This window comes from Scomber japonicus, chromosome 8 (genome assembly GCF_027409825.1).
Source record: "Scomber japonicus isolate fScoJap1 chromosome 8, fScoJap1.pri, whole genome shotgun sequence".
Classification (NCBI taxonomy): domain Eukaryota; kingdom Metazoa; phylum Chordata; class Actinopteri; order Scombriformes; family Scombridae; genus Scomber; species Scomber japonicus.
The window spans coordinates 4,826,305-4,853,443 of record NC_070585.1 but is presented as its reverse complement, the minus strand read 5'-3'; the positions used below and the strand labels follow the sequence as shown (position 1 = coordinate 4,853,443).

The window sequence follows — 27,139 nt, the reverse complement described above, 5'->3', positions numbered from 1 at the left end:
CAGGAACACTTTGTGTTTGGATTTATTTATTCACCCCTCACTGGTAGCTCCTGTAAGTGTTTGTAAAAGCTCACTTTTCCTCTGAGCCAGCATTTTAGATTGCTACTGTCTGGAGGTCAGTTAACTTACCTACAAACTCCACACTGCCTCTGTGGTTGCAGGGCTGTGAACATGATGACCACAGAGTAGTTTCTGGGAGGAGCTTTGACAAAGCGACGGAACTTATCTCCATTCATCCTGATGACGGAGCGCTTGGAGGCCCATTCCATCATCTGAGTCATCTTCTCTGAGAGCAGAGTCTACAGAGGACACATGATGACAGCTGCTAAAACACAAAGCCTGGAGCCGTTTACATATAGCTGCATAACATATACACTAAATAAGATGAGATGAAGAAATAAAATATATTTCAACTCCAGGAAAGTTTGTGAGCGTGTGCATACATACATAACATAAAGTCACTAAACTATTCAACCATACACATAAGAACAATGTAGAAACACACTACATACAGGAATGTAGAAGTAGTTTACTTGTCTGCGATCCTGCTGAGTGGGGAAAGTATGATTGCTGATAAGAAGTGATATTTATGATGCACAGTGGTCTGACATTGTTACTATTAAAGGTTTAACTCTTTGTCACTGGAATAACTGCTGACTGCTGTCATGTAATGCATGTGTACTACTGTAATACTGTAGTTAAAATACTGGGGTGGGGTAGCATTTAGAGCAGGGGTCAGCAGGAAGATTTAATAATGAGCCAATGATTATTATATTGTTAACTGAATGTTATAAACGCACCATTTCTCAACTGATCTGTTCTGGTCCAAAAGGCTCACCCCGTTTCATTAGAATTCACAATAAAATGTAATTTCCGATGTATTAGATTTTGGTTTATTAGACTTCTGTTTAACAGTACACTGTTCACACAGCTTGTGTTTATTTTGACTATCCTCAGCTTTCATCAAGGGGCAAATCTTTTTGCTGGAGGAGCAGATTTTGTCCCTCAGGTTGTAATTAGTCTATCCGTGATTTAGAGGCTACGCCCATTGGCTGACTCCAAACAGAGGATCACTGTCTTTACTCAATCTACTAGTCGTAATGATTTGTTTGATCTATAAATTCATCTATAAAAGTGTAATAAGTAAAAATAAGCCCAAGGGGTGAGAGGAATGCAGTTTCAGGAAGTAAATGTGAAACGTGCTTTTTACTGAAACAGTGGAAACCCGTTTTAAAAACTTTTTTTGTTTGTTTGTTTGGGTTTTTTAGTTCTAGGACATTTTATGCCTTTTAGCTGAGTTTAGTAAACTGACGTTAACTGAGCAGTGAATGTGTCCTGATAACAAATTCAAATCATCCACTCGCTGATTTTACACTTCAGTTTCATAACAGCTAGTTCAAAACTTCAACCACTGGTTACAACACGTTAAGAAATGTTGTATATTTAAAGCGGCCACTTAAACGTCTCTGTGAGTGAACATTACATTGTCAATGGTTGAAACTTACTGTCACACACAACCTGGCGTTAGCTCATTTCTGCTTCCTATTAGCTTCACTTAGCTACTCATGACTGACACGGACGGTAGGAAACTTTAGAAACGTCGCAAACAATTTCAGCCAAACTTTATGAACTTTGTCAGCGTTCTGTTATCAAAGGTGTGTTACCTCTTTCTTCTTCTGTGCGTCAGCGGGGTCATGGTGAAAAATAATGATGAGAAACAGCAAAATAAAAAGTTTCCTAAACATTGTGCTACACTGCAGACTACACAGTACAGGAACCTCTTGTAAGCTTACTATTGGTCACATCTCAGCCAATCACGATTCGTCGTCGTCTTCTTCTCCTTCTTCCTCCGCTTCTACTTCTTCTTCTGTTTTGTTTTGTTTAACAGCTGTTGGCATCCCGCCACCTGCTGGAATGTAACAACTTCAACATATAAACTAACAATGTTGTCCCAAAATGATCCATGGCATCCGCACTTCCATAAACCAGACAAATCCTTCCCTCAGTCAATCAATCAACCAATCTTTATTTGTATGACAAATCACAACAAAGTTATCTCAAGGCACTTTACACATAGAGCAGGTTCTAAACCGAACTCTTCAGGTTTTAATTTAAAGAGACCCAACATTCCCACATGAGCAAGCACTTGGTGACAGTGGCAAGAAAAAACTCCCTTTTAACAGGAAGAAACCTCAGGCAGAACCAGACTCAGAGTGGGCGGCCATCTGCCTCGACCGGTTGGGGTTGAGAGGAGAGAGCGACATCCAGATCAACATTCAATGCCCCCACATTGCATATGTTAGTAATAATGTAGCCCAAGAAATAGATTTAGAATAGACAATAACAATAATAATAAGAATAGAAATATGACTAATAATAATAATGATAGCGGGTGTGGATGTCAAGCAGGACCACAGCAGCATGGAGTCCACAAACACAACACACTAAAGCTTGTAATCATTCACCAGGCTGTCCTGATCATGATGTGCAGGAACCTGTGAGATGTAACAGCACAAGAAGCTGAGTTAACAACATGCATTAATGGTACATTAAGGTGTACAGGTGGAGAGGGTGAAGAGGAGAGAGGAACACAATGTACTGTGCTAACATCATAACTAGAGACTGGTCCAGGACAAGCCTGGTCGGGCCTAACTATAAGCTTTATCAAAAAGTAAAGATTTTAGCCTACTCTTAAACATAGAGAGGGTGTCTGTCCCCCGGACCAAATCTGGAAGATGGTTCCACAGGAGGCCTGCATTCTGAGAGTAGTGTTCTGGTAGGTACATAATATATCTGAGCTATAAGATATGATGGAGTCTGACCATTAAGAGCTTTGAAAGTGAGGAGAAGGATTTTAAATTATGTTCTGGATTTTACAGGAAGCCAATGCAGTGAAGCTAAAATACGAGTAATATGATCTCTCTTTCTAGTTTTTGTCAGAACACGAGCAGCTGCATTCTGGATCAGCTGGTGAGTCTTTAGAGACTTGTTAGAGCAGCCTGATAATAATCAATTATAATAATCCAGCCTAGACGTAACAGATGCATGGACTAGTTTTTCTGCATCATTTTGAGACAAGATGTGCTGGATTTGTGCAATATTACATAGGTAGAAAAAGGAAGAGTGTTATGGACTGCATTGATGTTTTTACAGTGAATTTCATCTGAATTGTCTCAATAGACAGGTCAGAGTGAAATATCAAACTTTATTTATTCAAAATATGCAGATCTTACTTGATTTATTGTTGGTTTCAAAGGAATGAAACAGAACAAAAACACTAGTAGCAAGTTGAAATGATGCAAAAACACACTTGACATCTAAGACAGTGTGTGTGCTTCAGATGGAGGCAGAAGAAATGTCACTGTGTATCTGTTGAAGCAGATAATGGATACTACTGAATTAATCTAAGGGGACATAAAGAGGATCATATACCAAGAGTGGAGAAGGGAAAAAAGACATGGAACAGATTTTGGGTGGGTGGGCAAAACAAATGAAAGTGAACGAAATTGGATTCTGTAACTGTGGTGTGGCCTGTGAGACCAAGCTGGATGGTGCAAAGTGATTGTGCAGACATGGAATCATTGAACATTAAGAATAGAAACAAACCAGCAGACCTAGTTCAGGAGTTATATATAGGACATATATAGGAGCAGAAGGTATGCTGATTATGTACATTATGTTCAGCTTTTTACAGATGGGTCAAAAGATCCATCATCAGACGCAACAGGGTCAGCTGTGGTGACTCCCAGTTTTACCAGGTTGGGATCAGTTAGAGAACATATGATAATTGCAATTATTTAACATTGGAGTGAGTGGAACAAGTGAACACAAACAAAATACTGCACTGTAGTGATTCAGTACATGCACTGTCAAACATCACATCAGGAGCAGGCAATAATAATCAAGGTTACTGATTTAATTTAAAGTTATCCAGTCAGAGTAAAGACATGAACTTCATGTGGGTACCAGCTGATTCAGGGATTCTGGGAAATGAAAAGGTAGACAAAGGAGGCAGTGAAGAGACAAGCAGTGTATATTAATGTTGAACAGTCAAAATCAGAGGGGAAAAGCTTAGTGTGGAGGGAAATAATAAGGCAAAATGAAGATACTTATATATAATACTGAATAAAGAAGGAGGAAATGAATAGTGGAAGTAACAGAAAAGACAAGTAATTATTAGCAGGTTAAGCATTGGTCACAGCAGTCTGAACAGCACACTATTCATTAATGGAAGATACCCAACTGACCACTGTGATCAGTGTAGAGAGGAGGACAGTGGAGCGTCATGATTTCATTTCGGACATCTGAGACGAGAAGAAGAATGATTGGATTGAATGTGTGGACACTGTGATAGTTTGAAGACTAATGGCGTGAGAGACTATAGCAGCCATCTTCAACTCATTCCACAAAGGGCCATGTGGCTGCAGGTTTTCATTCCAACCAAGCAGGAGCACACATGCACACCAATCAGCTGACTGAAGAGTGAGTTCAGCTGATTAAATGAATTGAGCCAGGTGTGCTCCTGCTTGGTTGGAATGAAAACCTGCAGCCACATGGCCCTTTGTGGAATGAGTTGAAGATGGCTGGACTATAGTGACTGATATGACCAGTAGGAGGCAGTGATGCAACTCAAAGGATGCCAAGTGCCGTAATACACCAAAGAAGCAGAGGAAAGAGCAGGAGAAGGAAGTGTTGGTTGTAGTCTGTTAAGTTGAGTAGTTTGGAGCACAGACAGAGCGTTGCTTTGTGTGGAAGCATCTCTTCTGTTCTCACAGGATGGCTGGAGAGCAACATCACAGCGGCTCCGATAGAAACACACTGGTAGGTTCTCAGCAATGTTAAAGGCAACGCTCACTTAGTTGATGTGCTTGTTGTATTGTTATGTGTGTGCTTTGGTTTCTGTGTGTACAGTGTTAGCTGCGGCTATGCTAACTGAGCTAGCATTGCCACTGGCTTGAACGTAATAGCATGATAACGAGAGTGAGCAGTATGCTACAATGGTGCTGCTTCACTTCGTGTTAGTTCTCACTGTGTCATTTAACGTTTAACTGTCACATGTTAGTAACGTGCTGTTTGTCAGTTATATAGTGATAACGCGAGGATGTTGGGTAAGGCTGTGAGTGTTTGTTAGTTCAGAGCTACAGCATAACATGTATTTAACCCAGTGTCCTGCTATTAGCTAGGTGCTTTTCTTTCAGGCTTTGTCTTGCACACATTAGACTTAACGTTAGCTTGTCTGCAGAGTATGGTATGTAGCATTAGCTGAAGACACAACACCTCCATCCAACAGTTAGCCTTTGTGTTGTGTTTGGATTGTGTGCTGCTGTGATAACTGCAGCCACCCATCACCATGTGTTCCCCATGATCATATAGGCCTACTGGCTTTCTCTGCAGGTAAATGCTAAAAGAAAATGTGTGTTTTATTGTTCTGTAATGTATATAAACAGATAAACAACAACCCAATAGATTCAGCTGAAACGGATGCAGGAGTTTGTTAGTCTGCATCTGTTCTTTCTTCTGTCTCATCTTTCTCACTCTGCTCTTCATCCCTCACTCTCACTCATTCACTTGTGTTTCTCTCACATCCTGATCTCCTCCCTCTTGTCTTACTGTTTTGTCTTTTTCCTGCCTCTCACTCTGCTCTCCATCTCTTCCTCCTCACCAGCCTGCAGCATTTTTTTTTTGGTTCAAACATGTCTCCAATCTGACAGTGAAGAGGACAGATTCATGTGTGAGTAGAAGCATGGTTGTTGTATTCATATAGATATAGATATTGAATCCTCTCCTGTACTGTAGTTTTAAAGTTGTAAGCCTGCACCACCTACATCAAGCAGCAACATACGGCCTTAAATATGAAGGCAACATGGTCCTCAAACGGCCACTTGAGGCTCCAGAAGCCAGTTAATCCCCACTGACCCCCATGTTACAATGCCCAGCTTCACAGAAGAAATGAACGTGTACAGCCTAGTGGATCATTACCCCTTTATGACAAGCTCTACATATACCTCACCTGTTTCCATTTTACTAAGGCTTAAAGTTATGTATAACTGAGGGTGTGGCCTCTTTGAGTGACAGGTGATGTTATCACAGGCAAGTTGCTACCATGACTACAGCATTGGTTAGGTAGCGTAACCATGGTGCTAGCTGTCACTGTGTTTTCACTTGATGAAAATGAATAGTAACATTTTGATAGCATTCCACAGTGTTGTTCATCATGTGGTTGGAACCTGTAAAGAGTCACACATGTTCAGTTGTTTACAAAACACAGTTTTAATATATTTCAGCCTGTTTTTTGCTAGCAAAAATTAGCTTTAGCATTACCATAGCCTGTAAATGCATCATGCTCACCTACCTAGCAGCTAGCAGCTAGTGTTAGGGTCTGCTCTATCCTCCAAATATGATCACTTCTGCTTCCAAAAAAATCCAAGATGGTGACAGTCAAAATGCAAAGCTTAAAAATTGTGGTTGTTGTACAGTTTCTGAAGCAGACCTTTACTAAACCTCATTATTGAAGCTTTAAGCTCCTCACTGCAATGATCTCAGCTCTTTGATATTCATAAGTAACTTCATCTGGAAGAAAGTGAGTGAAATAAACAGTAGGTGCCCTGTAGCAATCATTGACTTTTAGTTAGCATTCTAAGTTTGAACATTAGCTGATTATTAAATCTAGTTTGTCACACAGTATTTTCATCATTACTGATGTGATTTGAGGAACTGTGTGTCAGCAGCTGTCAGTGTGTGTGTGTAGTGTTGTTCTGACTTGATGTAACTGTCCTCTGCATGTCTCACACAGTGCTGTATCAGCAGTTTCAGTGGGCATTATAGGTTATTGATTTTCTTTTTCTATTTCTTGCTTATTTCAATGCTTCAGACACATTTAGAATATAGTGATTGCCAAAAATAGCATTCATTTTCCTTAAAATGATCACACATCTCAAATGCCTCTGTTATGTGTTGTTTGAACACAAAGCACAAATGATCCTACACAGTAACATAGTACCCACCTCTGTGTTAACATTCAGTTGTTATTCAGCAACACAGACTAGAATATCCAGATGTTTCTACTCTGTCCAAAGACTCTGAATCCTGCTATTCCCAAAGTGCAACTCAATACCATGTTAGCATCAGACCCTCCCTTAAACAGGAATAGACTATAATGGACAAGCAGGTCTGCAGAAAAGATGATTGGTGCTGACCTGTCCACCATCCAGGACCTGTACACCTCCACAGTTGTGAAATGAGCAGGGAAACTCAGCACAGACTCCACACACCCTGAACATTACATACACAGAGGTACACATGTATACTGTATATCACTAGGGCTGTAGTCTCTGTCTATTAGATGGTTGATGCGCTCACGTCCAACAAAATTATCATCTGTTGATTAATAGGAGAAAAGTGCTGCATCAATAGTCTTCCTGGGTTAACCCATTATTTCCCCCCCTGTTGAGTTAACAACTTTGAACTCACCCAGTCTAATAGAGACTCAAATATCTCCATTCATTCAGAGATCAGTAGCTCTGCTGAGGAACACACACAGTGTAATATGTGAGTGTAGAGTGACAGTGAATGTGAACAAAGGAAAATGTTAGCAGTAAGTTGTCAGTCTGGCAGTAAATGTAAGACTACAATGTCAGTTAATTCAAGATAAACAAAAGTCTTGTCTGTTGTTTTTTTATAACTGCTGGAAAAGTGAAGGTTAGCTCCAAAGTTAGCAACAAGACTTAACCTGAAGACACTAAACAGAGAAACAGAGTAACATCTAACAATTTCATTGATTTCCTGTGTGATTAATCAATTAGCTATATGATTTGAGTCAGCCAGGAGGTTATTTAATTACAGCCCTAATAATTACTTAGTATATTGATATGAATGAACTTATATGTTCTCAGCACTACTTGTATCTTTTTACATTCTACAGTAACGGTTTGACCTGTATAGACACTGTGTTCTTTCTATACGTTCATTAAATCCCACTGTGTTGATTTAAAAACCAATGTCTTTTGACTTCCTGAACATGCTAGTTTATAAGTACACTGAGAGCCAATAGAAAGCAGTCACATTCCTTGTATGTATAAACATACTTTGCCAATAAAGCTGAATCTGACTGATTTAATAGAAAGTCTTTTTTTTTTTTTTTTTTTTTTAAGATTTTGTTGGCATAGACGCCTTTATTAATCAGTAGATCGACAGGAAACATGGGAGAGAGAGGGGGGTGACATGCAGCAAAGGACCTCCGATCGGGATTCGAACCGGGGTCGGCTGCGTATATGGCATGCGCGCTAACCACTCGACCACCTGCGCGCCCATTTAATAGAAAGTCTTGTGAAAGCTTGGAGTAGTCTGGCATTAAAAGAGTGACTAGTTAATGGTGAATTTGACTTACTGTTTACATGATAAGATTTGAATCTGATTGAAAGGAATGTTGTTTCATATCATTAGTGAAAGACTGCTACATCATGGAAGAGGATTGACTTGTCTCATCTCATTTCAAACTAAAACTCCTCTGTACAGTTTGCAGTATATTCATCTTATCTCACTGGTGGTGATCTAAGCTTTAGGAGGACTGTACAGAGACCTGATCAGATCAATGAATGTGTCACCAAAGCAGAATTTCTCCAAGACTTTGAATAGTTCTATCTACTCGACCTGACCGAGGGTCTCTTCAACAACAAGGGGAACTGCTCCACTCATCACAGCTGATTGTGATATTTGTCCTGGTATAAAACATCCAGTCACTTCTAATGAAGGGATGTGTGTGTCTGATGGTCCGCAGGGTCCCACTGATCTTTAAAATGTCTTAAATTCAGGTTTTGATATTCAAGGTCTAAAAATGTCTTCAAATGTGTGGAATTGTAGGATTTAAGGCATTGCATTAGATTTGAGCTGGGGCATAGTTAATCAGTGTAATTACATTTGTTCAGTTCATGTTATTTATCATTATTTTTTGATTATTTTAAATAAACCAACCAATCAACTTATAAATGGAAGTAAAAAATAATCAGCAGTTGGAGCTATAATGAAACTAATCATCAGCACTTTATTTCAGTGCTGTATAAATTAAGTTTTTTAACCCATGTTATGTCTCAGCAATGGTATTTAAAAGGTCTTTAAAAATTTGCAGATACCCTGTAATGTGCATTTATTTAGCTGTGAAAAGGATATTAAATCTCCTTTTTAAAAGGTCTTAAAAAGCTTTAAATCTGATTTCAAAAACATTTGCACCAACACTGGCTTCATTGTATCTTTGCTCATCTCACACATTCACTCTTCAGTTATAAACCAGCTGACTCTGACCCCTCATTTGGGGAGTGTAGGAAACATTAAATAAGGCGAACAAGTGTCTGTTTCCCATTAACTTGTCTTCATCTGTGATGTGTTCAGAACAGGTTTCTTCTTGGGAAATAGAACCTCCAGGCTGTAGGAGGCAGGAAGTGTGCGTGTAGAAGCCTGACCAGTGAAGGTGGAAGGAATGGGTCCAAGGAGAAAGGCCTCTAAACTCCAGCCTTTTGTGGGCGGGGGGGAAGGGGAAGCGGTCCCCAGAACCACGGAGCCCAAAGACTACATCAATGAGCTGTCCCATGAAGTCCTCTGTCATATATTCAGGTATACTGTCTGTGGACTTAACACTATTGTTGGGCAGGGTGGGCTTCTATGTATTTATGTGTTTGTTGTTGTCATTATAGTTTGCTGACAGTCCCACATAATGTGCTACATTGCTCAAATACTCTCATACACCCAGAGATATCAGAGGAATACAGTACTATAGTGTAAACACCACAGCTGACTTTATAAATACAAGTATGACAACATGACCTGAGCCGTTAGTACACAAAGTTTTGAAAGTTTGAATATGTTTTGTTTTGTAGGTACCTTCCTATGAAGGACATAATGTGTATGGAGTGTCTGTCTAGAAAGCTTCGAGAGGCTGTGACTCTGTACCTCCGAGTGGTCAAAGTAGTAGATCTGTGTGCAGGTCGCTGGTGGGAGTATATGCCTTCAGGTAAGAGACCACCGTGCACCTACTGCACTCCCAACAACCACATAACTATTGGAGCTTTTCCACTATACAGTAGCACTACTCGGCTCGACTCGGTTTGGTTCCAGGAAGGACCTTTTCCATTACTATAGTACCTACTCAACGTGGGCGGGGGCGTCATAGCACGGCTGTGTGAAACTGCCATGACACAAACACATAAACAATGGAGGACATGGAGGCGATGGTGTACTTGCTGCTGTATGTGGCTTTTATCACACACAAAGGTAGAATTGAGCCGTATGGCTGTAACGATGTTGCTGGTATTTAAAAATGCCGAGTTTGATTCTTGTGTGGAACAGCTCATGACCATGATATGAACCATGATAAACAACTAGAGACTGGAGTGAAAGATAGGCAGTGACTCTGCTGGGGTCCTCAGAGTGACGGGGCAATCAGTTTGTCCAGAGACAAAGGGAGCATAAGAGTCATGTCTGACTGAGGTTTAGGTCCCAAACATGGTCCACATTCAATTTCACTCATAGCTACACTGTGGAGAAACAACTAAAAACGCTCGGAACAAGATTTCAACCTCTGTAAACACCTCATCAAAACACATATGTCTGGATAAGAGGCATACACTCTTCCTTCCTTTTGAGCTTTTGAAAGAAGGGTCTGATTGTGTTTTGTGGTTTAGGTTTCACAGACAGCAGCTTTCTGCTCCTTTTGAAGAAGATGCCAGATCTGGAGCAGCTGTATGGTCTCCACCCTCGATACCTGGAGAGGAGAAGAGTTCGAGGTTATGAGGCTTTCAGTATACCTGGAGTCCTGGAGGCACTACAGTTCTGTCCTAGTCTGCTGGTCAGTATGCAGTGTCAGAGATGCACTTATATCACCAACAACCATACCAAGTCATTCTACTGATTGGTTGTTGCTGTTTTATTCAGTAAAATGTCCTCCTGAAAATACTTTTTGGTTTGTTTACATAGGTTGATGCTTATACTGACTAGATCAGGGGTCGGGAATCTTTTTTTTCTGGAGAGCCACTTTTACCTTTTTTTTTTTTTTTTTTTTAAATCTCAGAAGAGCCACATAAAGACAGTTAAAAAAGTCTGGATATTTAACTTACAGTTACTTTTATTCAACAGTTTTTTAATACATGTTGGCTGACCTGTACTTTTTTCAGAAGCTCTTGGCAGGCTTTGCTTCAACTATCTCCCGCAGGATATTTTGCTGCAAATGATGCATGATGGGTGTCGTAGTGGCGTTTAATATTGCATCGTTTCATCGACGCAATTTTGTCGTTACATAACAAACAGGCAGTCCCAGCTCTTTCCACAAACGTGAACTCATCTGTCCACTCAGGCTGAAAGTAGCGGGACTTTCTCTTCGTTTTTTTCCTTTCTGACCTTTTTCTTATCTACAATGAGTGCACACATCAACGTTAACAAGTGTTCTAGTTGACGGAAATGGAGGGAAATCTGTGATTTTGTTTGATGTTGTCATGGTAACAAGCCGTGACTGTAACAATATTGTGCAGGCTATGGTTCGGAGTCAAGTGAGGTGGAAAGTTAAATTAAATTAGTCAGATAGACCTTTCAGTTGAAGCTTTTTTTGTCAGATAATGTTAATTGACCTTATCTCAGGGTGTGGAGACATCCCATCTGGAGCTGGTGGAAGCCATATGGAACTACATGCCCCAGGTTCACATACTGGGAAAATTCCGTAACCGTAACGGGGCATTTCCCATTCCTGCTGAGAACAAACTGACCATCCCCATCACTGCAAAGATCCAGACTCTGCATCTAGTGGGTGAGTAGGACACTTCATGCTACTGTCTCCACATTACACTAACACACCGGAAGACTATTCCTGCCTTGTTGCCTGTTATTGTTTCACCTCTAGTTTGTTTGTTCACCACAGCTGTATTGATACATGTCAGTGTTTGTTTGTTACAGGTGTGAACGTCCCAGAGATTCCTTGTGTGTCCATGCTGCGCCACCTTTACCTGAAGTGGGTCCGTCTCACCAAACCACAGCCATTTAAGGACTTCCTGTGCGTGAGCCTCAGAACCTTTGTCATGCGGAACTGCGCTGGGCCGACCAACTCCCTCAAATACGTTCCCCTGGTCACCGGTTTAGCGTCAGCCCGGAACCTGGAACAGCTGGAGCTGGTGAGAGTTCCCTTCCTGGGAGGGCTGATCCAACATGTGGTAGAAGACAGCTGGAGGTCAGGTGAGGAGAACGTGTGTTTATATAAAGTCCTGAGTGCTGGTTTTAATTCACACATTGCTAAGATGAATTCCTTGTTAGTTAGAGTCATTTATTGACAGTAGTACAAAGAGTTTATACTTTATGGTATACATTATACCAGAGAGCAAATCTGAGGCAGCTTTATTTATATAGCACATTTCATACACAATGGCAACTCAATATGCTTTACATAAAACAAGCATTTAACAGTAAGAATAAGAAACAAAAAACATAAAAACATGCAATTTGAGAAATAAAAATAAAACCCAAACATTAAAATATACAATTAACCCCCCCCCCACCCCCACCCCCACTAATAGTCATAAAGATATAAAAACAGTGCAAGTGCAGAAAAATAGGAAGAATAGAGCATTGAATATAAGGTTGTAGCATAAAATAATGATTTGATTTGCTTTACAGTCATTAAAAGGATGTATAGTGCAAATGAAAGATTAAAATATAAAGTGCTTTAAAAAATCTCAATCGTAAGCACAGGAGAAGAGGAGTGTTTGTAACCTGGATATAGGGAATACAAGACTTCTTGTATATTTTCTGGGTGGCCTTGGGGCACTGAATCGATGCCAAATAAGAAGAGCTCAAAGTGGGTGTGTGTGTATGTTTAGCCTTCCTGTATGCAGCACTGTCAAATATATTTAGTGACATGCCACTCACCTTCCCTGCAATGTTAACAATTTTGAAGAGATTGTTTTTTGCTCTTTTTACTCACCTTGGTTCACCAAGCTGTTATGTTAATGATACCAGTCCTGCAGCACACACACACACCAGTCCTGCTGCACACACACACCAGTCCTGCAGTACGCACACCAGTCCTGCAGTACGCACACCAGTCCTGCAGTACGCACATCAGTCCTGCAGTACGCACATCAGTCCTGCTGCACACACACCAGTCCTGCAGCACACACGCATATCAGTCCTGCAGCACACACACACCAGTCCTGCTGCACACACACACACACACACACGCACACATGCACACGCACACACCAGTCCTGCTGCACACACACACACACACCAGTCCTGCAGCACACACACCAGTCCTGTAGTACACACACCAGTCCTGCAGCACACACACCAGTCCTGCAGCACACACACCAGATCCTTCACAGGAAATGACTTGCAATGAACTTTTAATGTTAGCATTGTGTCAAAAGTAGTAGCAGTTTATCTGAAGCATATATGAGGCTTCAGCAACAGGCTTTTACACAGTCTGTTTAAGGTGGGAAAGCTGCACCCTTATTCCACCTCACTCTTCTGTATAAAATGTATAGACACTGAGTGGGAAGGGGCTGACTACAGTGGTAATCACAGAGCCAGATCGATGGGAGCTGACACTGTAGTAATACTGTAGTAATACATGGCAGGCCTCTGCATCCAACAAGCACACACAGGGGCGGCAAATCTTCTTTACAGCTAAAATGCAGGATCTCTGTATAAAACGGTCTTGAGTTAGTCAAATGAAATGGATATCTTCCTAAGTGAAAGCGTTTTAGTACAATATTCCAGTTGTAAAGAATATATGGATAATTAGACATTGTTCTTCAGGTTCTGTGCTTCAACACATTTTATCTGAAATACAGGAATGGATACTACATTAAAATGCCAAGTCAGCTTTGATTTAAGTAGGTTTATATAAATATAGAAAGAACTGTGGGAGATATAGTGCTTTTAACAGCCCAACATGTATTGATTGATGCAGTCAAACAAAATCATCCCAGTCTAAAATCCTTTGCGATGACTGGCTGAAGTGTTGGGGCTGTTTTCATCTTGTTGGGGCTCTCTGTGCTTTTAGTCTGGTCTTCAGCAGCTTAATGCAGCTCAGTGGGAATGAGATCAGGTGACTGATTGAGACTGATGAGGATATTCCACCTCGTTGCCTTGAAAAGCTCTTTGCTTGTATTTTTAGGATGGTTGTCATAAAGGCCTTTTTCTTCACCCTGCAAATGATTGTGTTCCCCAGTCTATCAGTTTTTTTGGTCTGTTATTCACAATGACATAATGTTTATGTGGTCATGGCAAATGATTTGCATCCTCTTAATACCAATTTCACACTGGTAAATGCAACCAGGGCCTACCTATCTGATTGATTGTTAATAAGGTGTGTTGCTTCTCTGTAATGCTGCTCTTTTGTCTTCCCAGGAGGATTTCGTAACCTTCACACCATTGTGTTTGGAGCCTGTAAGAATGCTCTGGAGGTGGACCTGGGCTACCTTGTGATCACTGCTGCTCGCAGGTCCTGAGCCAATCATCAACTCCTCTGACTAGCTAAGAGAATGTATAGCTTATGTTTTTAAAGTAGAATGCAGTATGGAAGTATATAAAGAACATCCAAAGTAAGAAATTCAGACTAGTGATACTTTCAGTATATGACATTGCTAAGGCCAATACTCAGTTTTGTGTTGTTCTTTATACAGTATGCTATATCAGAATAATTAACACAGTGTACAATTTGGACTTTTCTTGCACTTTTTTTTTCTTCTAAATGTGTAAAACAATACTTCAAAGGCTTAATACAAACAGACATAAATACATAGATTTAATGAGATGACTTGTGTGTGTGTGTGTTTAACAGGCTTCATGAGCTGCGTATCCAGCCTTCACTGACTAAAGATGGAGTCTTTTCAGCTCTCAAGATGGCTGAACTAGAGTTTCCTCAGTTTGAGACTCTTCATCTGGGATACGTGGACGAGTTCCTGTTGCAATGTTAGTTTCTACTCTTACATATCACTTTCAGCACTTTTGTCTCTCCAGAGTCTGGTGCAGTTTGTTGTGAATATTGCATCCCAAATAACTGAATTTGCATTGGCTTTTCTTAAAGGAAGTCATTAGCACCATAAGGTGACCATTTTGGTATCAATGACTGATTGAACCACTATATAAATACATTTCCAAATGCTGGGATGATACTAAGTGATATAAGTGTATTTAACTGCAGGTAAGATGAGTCATTCAGAGCTGGTGAAATACGGTTTGGCAGATGTCATTGAGAACCCGGGCATCATCACTGATATTGGCATAAAGGTGGTGAACGAGGTGTTCACCAACATTAAGTACCTGCTCATCTACAACTGTCCTCACCTGCACAACCCTCATCACTGGATCACAGGTAAAATATACCCCTGACTCACTTTCCACACTTTAATCCTCACCACCTCTTGCTTAACTTCAGTCACACATGCGCCCCAAAAAATGAATGTCCATATCTTTATGGCGTGCTCACTTTCTGTATAGAAGGCTGTACTGGATACCAAGTTACACTTTCCCTTTTCATTCTTCACTCTTTGAAGTGCTATCATGCTCTGTGTAGCTGTTAGGTTGTTACATTGTTCCATGTTTTGGTCCTCAGATCAGTCCAGATGGAGCCGCCTTGTTGATCTCACTCTGGTCCGCTGTCATGCTATCAAACTGGAATCCTTCTCCCAGTTCATAGAGTTACTGCCCAGTCTGGAGTTCATCTGTCTAGACCAGATGTTTAGAGAACCACCCAAGGTATACGACACACACACACACACACACACACACACACACACACACACACACACACACACACACACACACACACAGAGCTTTCAACTTATATCTTACACATACCTACAGCCTTTTTATAGAATATATGTCATGTGCTCTGAATCCCACTTCCTCTTCATCATTTATACTTTAACTACACTGATTAGATGTTGTACTATAAAGCTTTAGATAATAGATAATCAAGTATCAACCAGAGTGTTTTTAATCTACTTAATTAAATATTTCTTTAATACTTTAATACTTCTTTAATACTAACCAAATGTTCAATAGTGTGGTCTTTGTTCTTTATTATTGATTTGTGTGAGAGGTGGAAGCCTTTGCTTTCCAGTCACTAACTACTTCTGCATACTTTCAAATATCAAAATGTTTCAGAACAATGCTGCTACAATTCAGATTTTTAAAAAAATAACTTTTATTTTTACAGTATTAAAATGGAAATGGAAAGTCTATGGGAGGAATGTTTGAAAGTTGATATCTCAAAAAAGTAAAAATGCTAAAATATTCATACTTCACAGATGCATTATTATGGATTCCACTGCTTTTTGTGGCAGGACCCTTCTCTGCCTCTGGTTGGAGTGGATAGTGACGTCTGGTCCAAATGTTTGTCTGAATAAATGTTAATAATAGGGAAACACTGAAAACGATGATGATGATAATAATAATAGTAATAATAATAATAATAATAATAATAATAATAATAATAATAATAATAGAAACTGTATTAAATGTCAAACATTCGTGTCTGCCTGATACCTGATTTGGTAAATAAGTTGGTGTGTGTGTGCTGTGTGTGTGTATGTGTGTGTCAGGGCTGTGCCAGGGTGGGCCTGAGTGCAGGGACTGGTATCGGTGTGTCCTCAGCACTGGTCAGCAACCAGAACTCCAACAATGACAACGACAACAACAACAACCACCACCACAACAATAATGAGGCCAACCTGCCTCCTGCTCCTCCACCTGTAAACAACATCAACAACAACAACCAAAGACCACAGCAACAACAGGAGCACAATGGCAAGTTTCAGTGGAGCATCACACAGCAGTTCATCACCATCATACACTGTGAGCTCCTGAAGGATTTACAAACCTTCATGTTTTCACAGCTTCATTTGTTCTGGAGAACATAGCACATTTAAAGACTGTGTAAAGTGAATTCAGACATTTTCTTCTAAACACATTAAATAGGTCATAAATGTATTTCTAAAAAAGGTGTAAAAAGCATTTCAACCATTTAGATTTGAATTGTGGAGCTAGGCTTCACAAACTGTGTTTCAAGATTTCTGTGTTCAGGATTTAGTGGGAGGGTCTGAAAATCATAAACCCGCCCCTGCTGCTGTAGAGGTATAAATACATTCAGCACACACTACTACTACTACAGTCTACAGTTAGCCAGTTAACTGAGTTAGCCGCCGAGCTAGCAGCTGAGTTAGCAGCCGAAAGCTCTCAGACATAGCGTCCATGTCCTGGTAGAGGTGGTGACTTTGATTGACAGGTGACACTTGGTAGGGGGCGGGGTTTCAGCGGACTTGGTGGGCACTCCCACAGCGTTTGGGAGCAGAGAAAGAGGCTGAGTTTTACACAACTTTGAAGCCTAATTTCATATATTGGTGTTATTTTTTATCATTCAAATTTGGCAGGGTGGTTAACAACACACTTTTCTGTGGTATGTCAAACTCAGAACACATATTTATTCTTACTTTACACTGACTTTAAGGATTATTAGTGCTCTGTACAATGAAAGTGAGTTGGACTCATTAACAATGTATTATGGCAATTTAGATTAAACATGCTTCTGTTTTGTTGCCTAAAAGTCAAATGCCATTACCAACAGTCTGAAAGCTGTTTGTTAAGCACACTGCTTTCAGATCAGTCAGCATTATTTGAGAGATCCTGTCCTGACAAATAAATGGGGCCAGACACATGACCCTTTTTATTGTGAGGAAGTAATAAAAGTTTGGTTTTGGTTCACAGCACCAGTGGAGGTAAATGGGATGGAGGAGGAGGAGGAAGAAGAGGAGGAGGAGGTGATCTTGGAGGAAGAAAACATGGAAGCTGAGCCTCAGATAGATCTGAAAGGAGGAGGAGGGGAGGTGAAAGTGGAGAAAGTTGACGTGGCTCCAGGACCCAGTCGTCCTGCTGAAACACCGCAACACCCTGATGAGGAGCAGGCAGGTGTGTAGAGATTAACACACACCCCCCCATTTTATACATTAGCTTCTATTCATTTCCAATGTGTGCTGATGATATGTCCTTTTCTCCTCCAGGTCCCAGTGGTTTAGTCCAGCAGTGCAGACCAGCTGGTGCCCCTCTTCCTAAGCCCCCACTGGTCATCTCAGACTCAGACAGCGAGGAGGAGGAAGGCCTCGTTTCAAGACTGATGCCAGCTTCCTGTTCTCAGCGGCCAGCTTCCTGTACAGAAGGTGTTTGCATAACACAGAACACAGTCAGCTGTCTGAACAGTGTGCTTACCATAGCACCTCACACTAGAGCCCCACCAATATATCAGTCAGATGATATTGGCCCATCACAGATATATCAGTATTGGCGTTTATCCTGTCATATATGAGCTGTTTTGGGTTTTTTTGCAGATAGGCAGCATTTTGTGTCCTAATCCTTTTTCCTAATTCAAGTTTAATATATGCATATCAATATATGCATTTATTACACTCCCAGTGAAGTTAACTGTTTCAGTGAACTGATTTTTTATAAAAAAAAATATTAAAAAATATCACAGCCTCCATTACATGTCTTTGTCCCAAGTGTTTGGTAACCACATTTGGAGGAAAAAGTGTGATATATAGATATTTATATTCCGTAATATCAGTATCCGCATTAGCCCCAAAAATCCAGGTCTGTCCATAGTGTACACACACACACACACACACACACACACACACACACACACACACACACACACACACACACACACACACACACACACCCACCCAACTGAAAATTGGAATAGAATGAAGCTAAATTTAAAGATCTTGGAAAGAATAGGAGCTTGGTTTATTTATTTTTACATTTTACAAAATCAAAGTCAAATTTATTTAGTGAAGTTGTTTCTGGACATTCTGGAATAGATGAAATCAAAGACTGTCCTCACCAGTGTAATATACATGTGTGTTACTGTTCCAGGCAAAGGAAAGACTCCTCTCCGTCGAAGCAACAATGTGGCTGTGTCAGTGGCGTTATCAGCTGATCAGATGAAGGCTCAGGTGTCAGAGAGCAGCTGCGAGAAGAGCTGTCAGGTGACCAGTGAACAGATCAAGGCAGACATGAAGGCTGCTGTTGAGAACAGCAGGAGGACTAGCAGTAAAGGAGTTATAACTGAGGCTGGAGAGAGCAGCGCAAGGCCGGGGCCTGACAGCGGGACAGGACGGGGCGGTGGGACTACTGGTGGGTCTGGTGGGACTGGTGGAACTGGTGGGCCTGGTGGTGGGGCTGCAGCAAGGACCGCAGTGAGGCCAGTGACTGGGTGTGTTGGCAGGGTTGGACCTGGTACAACTACATCCAGACAAGTAGGTGGATGTGAGAGTGTGATGGCGGGGAGCACCACCCACAGAGCACCCACAACTACCGACAGAGCCACAGGAACAGGCAGGACTAATGAGTGCACTGAGGGACCCTCTGGAACACAAGCTGGGGATAGCTGCACAAAGGAAGCCGGGGTGAGACCGAGCTCTGGTCCTGTTGGTGTGGACTGTGTGGATCCTAGAGGTGCTGCTGTAAATCATGTTCCCAGGAGACAGGAAGAGAGACAGTCTGCCCATGCTGGATATGCCTCTGCTGCCTTTACAGGCTCTCAGCAGGGTCAGGCTAGAGGAGAGGAGTTTGTTCCAAGGCGACCTATGACCCGATCTTGCACCCGTATGTCCTCTGTGTCCCTGGTACCTGAGACAGGTAACACTGCACGTACACACACACACACACACACACACACACACACACACACACACACAACACAGCTAATTTGTGTCACCTATAGGGCTGGGCGATATATCGAATATACTCTATGTATTGCGGCTTGTTCTCTGTGGGATGTAGAAAATGACTATATTGTGAATATTCAAGTATACATTCAATTTACACACAGTTTGTTTTTAGTCGCAGGCATTGAACTACAGGTTTTTCTCACACTCTCATCTCTCCACACAGAGAGATAAAACAAGCGCACCTAGTTACGTACATCACATTCCGTTGTGCAAGCAATGTCATATGCTCGGCAGCATGTAGCAGCAGAGATCTCCTGTAGCAGGAGCAGCAGGTGCTATGACAAATGGAGGAGGGAGAATTAATTCCCAAGAAAAACAATTCAGGATCCATCATCTGGCGGTGGTTTGGGTACAAGAGGGAGGATGTTGAACAAATAACCGTAATATGTAAAGTATGCCATAAAAGCGTCACCACAAAAGATGGTAGTACAACAAAGTTATATCACCATGTGTGCTTGAAACTCCACAAGAGCACATCTCTGGCCAGTGACATATTGAAGAAAGTGCCGAAGCAACCAGCACTGATGCAATTGAGTCTGGCGTCTTCTTTTTCCAGAACAGCAATACGACTAAAACAGTCAAAAACAGCAGGAGATAACGTCCGCAGTAACCCACCACACAGAGATAGACATGGCTCCAGTGAGTGTGGTTAAAAGCCTGGATTCAGAAAGATCATCAACACACTTGATCCAAGATATAATCTACCTAGTCGCAGATATTTTGCAGAGACAGCTCTACCTTTATATCCTAGTGGCATTATGCACAAAATGTGCACTTTTATTTAGTGTTGTTTGAAATATTTATTAGTGACATGATGAGGCACTTTATTTTATTTATTTGTTTAAATATTGTAGTGGCATTATGTACAAAAAGTGCACTTTAATTTAGTGTTATTTTGATATGTCATATTATAGTTACATCATGCATAAAAGACACTTTATTTGTTTTGAAAGACATGTTTGTGCCACTGCTTAATAACTGTTTAATAAATACAGTTTTGATAAATTTGTTTAGTTGTGATTTCACCCTTTTGGCATGAATGTTTAAAATCAGCATATATTAATGCAGTATGAACAATGTTTGAATGTAGAATCATCATACTGGCATGACTGTATGCGTCAAAGTGTTAATTCAAGGCTAAGGCAAAATATCGAGATATATATCGTGTATCGTGACATGGTCTAAAAACATCGGGATATTAGTAAAAGGCCATATCGCCCAGCCCTAGTTCCACTAACAACGATCATAATGATCATTCATTTACAATATTTACACACATAATCAGCTGAGAGATAAAATGTGATGAATATTCAAATAGTGAACACTGACAAGGATCATATTTGGCTTGTTTAGTCAGGACAGTGTGTGTTCAGATAGAATATGAAGTGAATTCTAGAAGGAGTGCAATAACATACAAAGTCAATGCAAAGACACAGATTGACCTGAGGGGAGTGAATGGACATGAATATGTGTCAGAACAAACTGAAAATGTTTCAACAGGAGCTTTATGAATGACATAACTGATGTTTTCTTTCACACAACACTCTGTAGGTCACTCTTAATATATGGTGAGTGGTAGAGTTGAAGAGGTTAGAGAGTAGGGAGGAGCAGGCTGGATGCATTACATCATTTCAACAGAAACAACAAACTGGCAGCTGCTCACCTGCTATGACAGCTGTTTTTCTATTGTTGAGCAGAATGACATCTTCTAACAGGCAGTGGAAGTGATCACCGTGAGCCAGTGTTGTCTATTCTGTTATACTAATGAGATAACCAGGTTGGGTACTATCGTGTTGATGTGTATTATTCATCAGGGCCTGCCAATTAATATAAAGTAAGTGAAACTGATACCAGTAGTTACTGCAGACATTAGCTGTAACTGTAAAGCAGTCTGTCCTCTACTTTCTGACCACATTTACAAACAGCTTGTGTCAAATTCATTCATTCAAGCTTCATTTAGACCTGGTTTATAGTGTAGTCAAGCTAAGCACAAACAACACATCTTAGATGCTAACAAACACAGATAAGATACTAGGATGAAAAAGTTAACAAATAAAAAAACAAAAATCCCTTCACGTCATTGTAGTGAAAATACTAACATATTAAAAACTTTGGGATTTACAAAGCAATTAAAATGAACAAAAACGAAGTCAGTAAAAACAAGAGCAGTTGGAAGTGAAGTGAAATGAAACATTTACATTGCCCTAAGGGTAAAACTTAGGTCAGTTTTAGGATCAGTCAGTTATTCAATCTATTTCTAATATGACTTATTTGGACTGTGGTAAGATATGTTAAACAGAGCCATATCTACTCTATATTTAATACTATAACAACACCACTGTGTTACAATGACTGGAATATCTAAGAATAGTGTATTTATTTGTTGTTGTTTGTTTTCTTTATCATATAAAAGCTTTTTTGCTGGGATAAAAATGTTGAGTCATTAGTTCCAACACTGTTGGCTGCAGCTGTCGGGATACTTCACTTCTACTTGAGCTGTTTATTGGCAGAAGTCCAACTAAAAGGGAATTGAATTTGAATCTACAGCTACATATCAGCTCTTTAAATCACTCGTATTCTCCTTTTGAGAGAATAAATCAGAAATCAAAAGGAAGGAAATAAATGTTGATAGTTTTTGGTTATGATGCACCATCTGTTTTTTTGTGTGAATTTAATGGAACACTGTTAGTTCTCTGTCTGTGTGGATGGAGAACTTGTTTCCATACACATGGCTTCATTTTACACCACATTTACATAAAGCAGAACCATCATCATATGCAGACAGTTAAATGACTCTGCTGTAGTATATTAAAAAGCATGCAGACATTCCTATATCACTGCTAACAACACAAGTTTGTTACTATGTGAGTGTGAGCTCAGCTACTGTTGATCAAACAGACACGGACACGCCCACCAGGAGCATTTCTGGTTTTCTCATTCCTATTTTGAATCATTAAAAACCATAAACAGTACATTTATAAACAAGGAGATGACTAAATGTGATGCAGTTGAAGTTTAAATGTGTGTTCCTCACTGTTTTATTTAAGGTTGTGTTGTTGCTGTTTATGTCGTGTAGATCTCTCAAGAGCCAGGCCTCGAATAGCAGTGAGGAGGAAACGTATGGCAGACAAATCAACCAGCACATCGGACCCGGTCACCGAGGACGACCATGTACAGGTACACACTCACACACTCGCACACACATTTATAGACAGTAATCAATTCACTCAAAGCTCAACGGTAGAAGTGAGTACTCTGTGTATTTTACTGAGTGGTTTTCAAGTAAAATATTATTGAGGTCTTCGTCCCCTGGAGGGCGCCATAGTGTTGCAGGAAGGGCTCAGAGAGAGAGACTTGAGGTCTTCTGTACTCCTGTTTATTTATTCACAGTAGAGAAACACATAAAGAACCAAACTATTATTATAATTATAATAATGATAATGATATTTGTTATTGTTGTATAACCAGTAAGTGAACAGTGAGGTATTTCTCTGCTCATCTAATGTTACTGTTACCTCCATGGACCAGGAAGTGAGGGGCTGTAAACAGAAGCCACACCAGTAGTGTACTATATGTTTTAAGATACTGACATGTATTTACCTTTGCAGGTGTTATCTCTGAAGAGTAAGAACCTGGTGGGCATCACGCTGACCAACTGTGGAATCACTGACCTGGTCCTCAAAGACTGCCCCAAGATGATGTTCATTCATGGTAACAGACAGACAAGGAGGCTGGTATTTGATGATTCATACAGATGTTTCTCTGTTTTTTGCATTATTTTTACATTACTAAAGATGTACCAGCAGTCTTACTGCAGGAAATGGTGTATTGGTAAGCACACTATAAAAGGTCACATTTCTGCAAAGAGTTTGGATGAACATTTTTGATGATCTTGGATGCACCAAGCTGGCAAATGACACACAATACAAAGTGCACTATGAATGCTATCATGTCTGTAATATTTATAGCAATGCAGGACATTTTTTAGCACTTTTATTGGAGAATCTTTTTGTCAATGATAATAGTACAGAACATAATTGGGAGGCACATTGACATCCACATGATAAATATATATATAATCATCCATGATTGGTAAAAATACTGAATGTGGAACATGTGTTCAATACTCTGCTTCAGTACAGGATTCTGTGTGAAAGTAGTCTATTATACAACTTTATGTTGAGTTGTATAAATGTAGTTTATGTTCAGTCTTTATACTAAGTCAGAAAGCATTCAGTCATCAGCTGTTCTTTGTGTCCTCTGTCTTTCCGCAGCCACCAGATGTCGAGTTTTGAAGCAGCTGCGAGTTGAAAGTGCTCCCATAGTGAACAGGTTTGATTACGCTCAGTGTAAGAAGCTGGACATGGAACAGGTCCTGGATCAGATACTGAGAATGCCTCCAGAGAGGAACCGCATCATCTACATGCGCCCAATGCACCAGGTTGGTCAGCTGTGATGTCATCTCTGTTTCTGTAGAAAGTGGACACTAACCTAAAACACATATCACTATCTACTGTGCACTGGCCATGAGACAGTACATGATATGTGTATCCTAAAACCCAATATACAGTATGTGGCTCACAGTTAAAAAATCCTCCAGCAAGGAGAATTTATTAAGGCTTTTACTTTGGAAGCTTTGAGTTGAAGTCACCAACAGAGTAACTGATTGTAGTTTTCAATCAGTCTTGACATTTTTAGCCACTTGTAGTTTGATCAGTTTTCTGCTGTAAATTAACTTAGTATATACATAAGGAAGGTAGAAAAACACCTGTTCCTCATGCTTTTCAAACTAATGAGATTGTTCTACTTATAGCTGATTGTCTCTTTACTTGTCTCTGTCCTCTCTGCAGATTGACTCAGTAGCGTTGGAACGTCAGCTCTTCCAGGGCCCCTACCCTTATCATATAGCTATAGTGCACGAGTTCAGCAACCCTCCAAATATACGCAACAAGGTCCGCATTCGCAGCTGGATGGACACGATAGCCAACATCAGCCAGTGAGTAGTATCTGTCACAGCAGAATAATCCAGCTCCAGTGTCACTTCCTTTCAAATGTTATCTAAAAGGTTCCTCTTTTATCTCTGTCACATAGTCCCCCAAGCTGCAGTCTGTGGCCTACTAGCTTTTAGGAGATCGTTTTGAACAGAAACGTTTATTGGTATTGGTGTTGTTACCATGGTGACAGCAGCAGTGGTTAGACAGTTGCTAATTGGGTCACTCAGTCTAACAGTTAGATCACACATCAGATGTGTAGAGGTAGCGTGAGCGTGTTTGTGTTGAGCACACTGAGCTTTAGTTGGCCAGTTGTTCTCTCATGTTACTTTCATAGAAAACAAAAACAGCAAAATAGAGAGAAAACTCCAGAGAAATAAAATGAATGACCAGTCAGAGACCTAGAACTACCAATCAAATGAAATTTAAAGTTAAAATGTGTGAAGTCTGAATACGATGTGTCTCTAATGAGCAATAAATTGATCTAAATGTGTGTGTCTCTCTCTCTACCAGGGAGTTAATCAAGTATGAGTTCTTCCCAGAGGCCACCAGGACAGAAGAGGATGTGAAGAAGTATCCCAAATATCCCTGGGGGCGGGACATTTATACACTGGAGGGTAATACACTGTCACACCTACACAAACCCCCACAGATTGACTGTATAGTTTACCACTGAAGGTAGACATGCACATCAAACAACTAAACATCAGAGAGAGAGAGAGAGAGAGAGAGAGAGAGATCATCTCCTGTCTTTACTCAGCCTGAAGATTAATCGTCTCCAACAAATGTCCTTCAGGATCTGTGCCTCAGCACATTTCATTTTAAATAATATAATGGATACTACATTAAAGTGCCAAGTGTCAGCTTTAATTTGAGTCAGTTTCCAGCAATATAAAAGATAAAGAGCTGTGTGGGAGATGAAACATTTTTGTAGACCAAAGTTTAGGGGTTCAAACACTGTTGAACAGATGCACATGTCAAACTAAATGATCATATGTAACAGTTAGTGTAAAATCCTTTGCAGTCAATGAGCAGGTGCATTATAACAGCTCTGATGATGTTCTCCCAGCATTCACTGGACTTTAACACCTGAAGCTCTTGCATGTTGTGAGAATGCACATCAATCACATTGAGATCTGACTTGTCCAGTCATGTTTATCTTTAATCACCCAGATTTTGGCACAGTGTAATTTGTCCTGCCAGTTTCTAATTATTTGACCCCCCTGCCCCCCGCCCCCTCCCTAGACCTGAACATTTAAATGACACACAGCTCCCCAACAAACATTTAGTAGGAAAGTGTCCAATTAGGTTTGAACTCCTGAACGTGGGCACTATGTTTAAAGGGTTATATCACCCACACACTTCCTTCTATATTTATACAAACCTACACAAATTAAAGCACATTACATTGCCTTCTGTTTTAATCACTGTATAAACAAGTTATTTAACAAGTTAAATTTGTTACTTGCTGAATTTAAATAAGTTGCAAATGAAATCAGATTTCTTCACACTACATCATAGCTTAGTACAGCTGGTTTGTTTCCACTGTGAATGGTTGCAAGGGTCAAGGAAAATGTTCTGGTCTTTTATGTTCTAAAGAGAACAAGCTGAATGAGGGCTGATCTCTGTACATTTAAATAAACCTTCCAACCAGCTGGCAGAGTGGAGACACATGAGATTATGGTTGTTTTATGGTGGATCACAACTGCTTAATACCTCATGATGTCTGACCACATCAGAAATCTGAAGTGCTTACAGCTGTTTGGACATAAAGTTTAAATGTGACGATACTGACACAGTTTCAGACAGTCTTGTTAATCAGACACTGCATCGATTTGTTAGGTGGGAGTTCTTCCATCATTATAGCAGCACATCTGGCTGACTGTACCAGCCCCTTTAGAGCTGACCATCTTCTGTAATGTCATGTTATTTTCAGGAGTGGTGGATGGTGCCCCCTACAGCATGATAACAGACTTCCCCTGGCTGAGGACTCTGAGAGCAGCCGATCCTAACAGCTACGCCCGCTATGACTTTGAGGACGATGAAAGCAGTGAGTGCAGTCAGCATGTCTTCTATCAGCAGGCACAGAGGTTGTTCTCTGTAAAAGTCACACGCAGCCTGATCATACCAGTACCTCATGTTTTCCTCTCTGTTGTGTCATGTGTTAGCCACCATCTATGCTCCACGACGTAAAGGCCAGCTGTCAGCTGACATCTGCATGGAGACTATTGGGGAGGAGATCTCAGAGAAACGACAGAGCAAAAGAGGAGTATTCCAGAGAGTGGTGGTCCTCTTCCTCCATCACTGTGATACACCAGGAGAACCTGTGGATGATGACTACATCTAGTCACCACAAGACCTTCCTCTGTCATCACATAA

The 27,139-nt window shown here is 40.5% G+C and overlaps 2 protein-coding genes across 3 annotated transcripts in view; one reads left to right on the top strand and one right to left on the bottom strand.

Moving 5' to 3' along the window:
* The window catches only part of LOC128362497 (magnesium transporter protein 1), a 14,483-nt gene extending 7,222 nt beyond the window's left edge, over nt 1-7,261 (bottom strand). The window contains exons 1-2 of one of the 2 annotated variants that reach the window (XM_053323238.1): nt 1,665-1,786; nt 130-299 (exon numbers count right to left, since the gene is read on the bottom strand). In XM_053323238.1, the coding sequence (XP_053179213.1) occupies nt 130-299; nt 1,665-1,745 (251 nt within the window). In that variant the 5' untranslated portion in view covers nt 1,746-1,786. Of the gene's footprint in view, nt 1-129; nt 300-1,664; nt 1,787-7,256 lie in introns of those variants that run through there. The other variant, XM_053323239.1, reaches the window with a different exon arrangement.
* On the top strand, nt 4,735-27,139 carry fbxo38 (F-box protein 38). The gene is made up of 21 exons (XM_053323240.1): nt 4,735-4,821; nt 9,390-9,606; nt 9,870-10,003; nt 10,674-10,837; nt 11,623-11,788; nt 11,935-12,210; nt 14,386-14,479; nt 14,819-14,949; nt 15,182-15,352; nt 15,593-15,735; nt 16,584-16,788; nt 17,752-17,946; nt 18,039-18,194; nt 18,913-19,677; nt 22,846-22,946; nt 23,378-23,480; nt 24,044-24,210; nt 24,620-24,765; nt 25,274-25,377; nt 26,697-26,810; nt 26,929-27,139. The coding sequence occupies exons 2-21, from the start codon at nt 9,473-9,475 to the stop codon at nt 27,105-27,107; spliced, it is 3,648 nt and encodes a 1,215-aa protein (XP_053179215.1). The 5' UTR covers nt 4,735-4,821; nt 9,390-9,472; the 3' UTR covers nt 27,108-27,139.